The sequence below is a fragment of the Parasteatoda tepidariorum genome, chromosome 10 (genome assembly GCF_043381705.1).
Source record: "Parasteatoda tepidariorum isolate YZ-2023 chromosome 10, CAS_Ptep_4.0, whole genome shotgun sequence".
NCBI lineage: Eukaryota > Metazoa > Arthropoda > Arachnida > Araneae > Theridiidae > Parasteatoda > Parasteatoda tepidariorum.
The window spans coordinates 55,782,088-55,785,593 of record NC_092213.1 but is presented as its reverse complement, the minus strand read 5'-3'; the positions used below and the strand labels follow the sequence as shown (position 1 = coordinate 55,785,593).

At 31.1% G+C, this 3,506-nt stretch overlaps 1 protein-coding gene across 1 annotated transcript; it reads left to right on the top strand.

The window, feature by feature from the left end:
• Window positions 1-878: 878 nt before the first annotated feature.
• LOC107439474 (speckle-type POZ protein) lies at window positions 879-2,136 on the top strand. The gene has a single exon (XM_016052096.3). It carries the CDS (start codon window positions 1,078-1,080, stop codon window positions 2,035-2,037), a length of 960 nt encoding a protein of 319 aa, XP_015907582.1. The 5' UTR covers window positions 879-1,077; the 3' UTR covers window positions 2,038-2,136.
• Window positions 2,137-3,506: the final 1,370 nt, after the last annotated feature.

Sequence of the window (3,506 nt, the reverse complement as noted above, 5' to 3'; positions counted from 1 at the left end):
AAATTTACCTATTTCTTTTATCAGTGTTATTATTCAGGGGTAGAAATATTTTTTATATATATTGCTAGATCCCACATGAAATTATTTTTTTTAAATTTCATATCTCTATAAATTATTCTCCTCTAGTTTTCTTCGTCGAAAAAATGTGTATGACATCATTCCAATGCTACATATTATACACATTATAATATGTACTCATAATTCTTTGATTTATTACCCTAAGGTATAGTACCCTAATTATTACCCAAGGGTATACCCTAATGTATGGATGAGTAAGTATAGAATTGGTAGGAAATTAGTATGCCATCAGAAATTTTGTATCTTAAACCATAAAAAAATTATAGGCAAGAAATAGATTTTCCAGGTTTTTGCTAGAAAAAAGATCTATTTTCTTCTTGTTTATTTTTATTGCTTATTTATTATCTTCTTGTTCATTTATTCTATTTATTTTCCTAAAAAAATCTTGGTCGCAAAATGCTGATTCGTATTCAGCAAACCCTATTACAAAAGTATACAAAAATAAAAACTTCCGCCAATCTTTCTGAGTAAGCTCTATTGCCTGGATTATTTGTTTTTATTTATGAATTTTATTGATCTTCACTCTGCTTAAAATAGTCTTATTCATGGAGATAAAAAACAAAACTTTTAAAATAATTATAAACAGTTGTTATGCAAGAGATTCCTTTGATATTTTTCGATAAAAGATAACAAACGAAAAAAAAATCAATTTTTTACTGAGAAGTTGTGTTACGAAAGTATGCTGTAAGTATAGATAATAGTGCGGTGATATTTTTTTCTTTCTTATTTTTCTTTATTCATTGTATATTACTTATGGGATCTTTAACCCTAGTGTTAAAGATAACATCCTCACATGGCATCAAACATTTTCCTGCGCTCCAAAGCTTATCTGTCTCAATAACATATGTGCGAACAATTTTTGTAGCTCTGCTTTATTTTTTATAAAATACTCATGATATTGTTTTTCAATTTCGCAGCGTCTGAACGATATTTTTTTACATCTGAAATTCGAACACTTATAATTAGCAAGTTAAATTTTCTATATTTTGACTCATCAAAATGGATGACAATTTCTTAATCTGGTCTTGCAATAGAAGAAAATTCATGAAAGTAATTTCATCTAAAGACGAGTACAAGGAGCGTCTTGGGTGCAAATTAAATTCCGTTTGGTACTTAAAGATAAGAATTTTAAAGGAGTATGATTATAATTCAGTGGATGTTTTTCCTGGTGAACGCAGCTACTACACCAACTGGGAATTCCGAGTTGTCAGAGAACATGGTTTAAACGCAACTTGCGTTAACGCCAAGCTGGTGTCGAACACTAAAGTGCTTGTGGATAAAGACTTATACTTCAATCTGGATTGTACTGGATCTGACACATTTTACTGTGATACAACGAAGTTAACCGATTATTACCTGGATTGTGTCTTGAGGTTCCCTGAAAGCAATGGTGCTGAAAATATAATCGAAGAACAGACACTTATATCTGAACTCAATTACTTGGTGGAAGATTTCCAAGCCATGTTTGATAAAAGACACTTGACGGATGTGACACTTCAATGTGGATCTGACGTCCTGAAGGCTCACAAAATTATCCTCTGCACCAGATCACCAGTTTTCGAAGCCATGTTTGCTAGTCCGATGCAGGAAAGTAAAAATAACACGGTTATTATTATGGATCTGGATTCTAGTGTCTTTGGAGCCGTTATCAACTTCATGTATAGTGGTCGGGTAAAAATTAATTCCACCAGAATGGCTTGCGATCTTTTATATGCTGGTGAGAAGTATCAAATTAAAGGACTTAAAGAAGGGTGCATTAAGTATTTGAAATCTGTGCTGTCTGTTGAAAATGCGATAAAAATTCTTGAGGTGTCTGATTTGTACGACATTCAGCTGAAGTCCAACGCGTTGAACTTTGTTAAAGGTCACTTTGAGGAATTGAAATGTACAATTGAATGGAGTGAACTTAAATCAAAGAATATTACTCTAGCTTTGGAAGTATATTCAATTTATGAGTGAAATATTTAACATAATAATAGACGACAAATTATTCATTTTGAATTAATATTGGTTTGCATTTTATGTAGATAAGTAATATAAATGTATTTTAAATTTAGATTGATATTTTTTCGAAAAATTTTATTACTATTATTTAATTTTAGAGATTATCTTCTTTTTGCATTTAGCACACAGTTGACCGTCCAAGAAATGTAAATATTTTTTAGAACTTGCACCAGTCTATTTATTAAGTAATCGTTCGATAAGAATATATCTTATCAAATTTAGTCAATCAATTAAGTCAAATTAAAAATAGTTTTGTGGTGCAGTAAAGGAGACACAAGAGATCTTGTAAGCAGTATTTTAAATGTTATCATTCCTATTTATAGCTATATTTATCGCCATTAAGTTGAACTGTATTAATTTTACAATTGTGTAACAGCAACTATACATGCTTGCGCAAATTTGTATTTCTTCTTAAAAAATCTTTTTTTTTTCTTTTTTTTTTTTGGTAATGGAATGAGATATTAAAGTATAAACGAGTCTAGATTGATAATTGTAAAAACATGCAATCAAAATAGTCTAATTGCATTATATTTTATTAATATGACTGACGTTAGTTTTAGTAAATATTTTCTTCTGTTCCATCACTAATTATTGTGATTGAGTAAGCTGTTTTTAAAATATAATCAAGTACTTTTACTTAATACAACAAACTTTAAAAGAAATTGTGTTTATATTTCAGCTGTATAATCATTAACTATGGGTAAATACAGCAAAAACAAATTGCTTTTCCCACAACTGAGAAAAAAATTATGCTCAAAACTACCAGAATATGGTAAAATTTGCCGTGTTTCTGACGTTATAGAAGAATAAAAATTACACTAATTTTTACCGAAGCGTTTTGTTAACTATTTCTGGTAAAATTATCAATAAAATATGGGGTTTATTACTATGCTGATTGTTAGTTAATGTGGTAAAATTTGGTAATTTTATCATGATACCTTGAATCATGACATAAAATCCTTTATTCAGTTAAATTTACTTATCAGTTTTGTATATTTACTAAATGGCGGTAGCTTAGCTACTGGTAGGGTCACCCAAGCCGGACAGGTCGGAGGGGAGACACCAGACCAAGAGGAACACCCTGGTCCTCCAGGTTGGGGGTTGGGCATGGGGCTAACAACCCCATCCTGTAAAAAACAAATTGTTACGAGGTCTCAAGAAGATAAATACCCGGACAATCTCTGTAGACGACTTGGAAAACGGCGTAAGGACATGATTATCGGAACCTGGAACATTCGAACTCTATATAAAAATAAAGGGTTACAACTACTAACTGACGAAGTGGATAGATATTCTATTGACTTACTGGCCATGCAGGAGATGAGATGGACTGGTGATGGCATCATAGAAAAAAGGAAACATACTATATTCTACAGCTGCGATATCAAAAAGCACGTCTTTGGAACTGGTTTTATTGTGGGAAA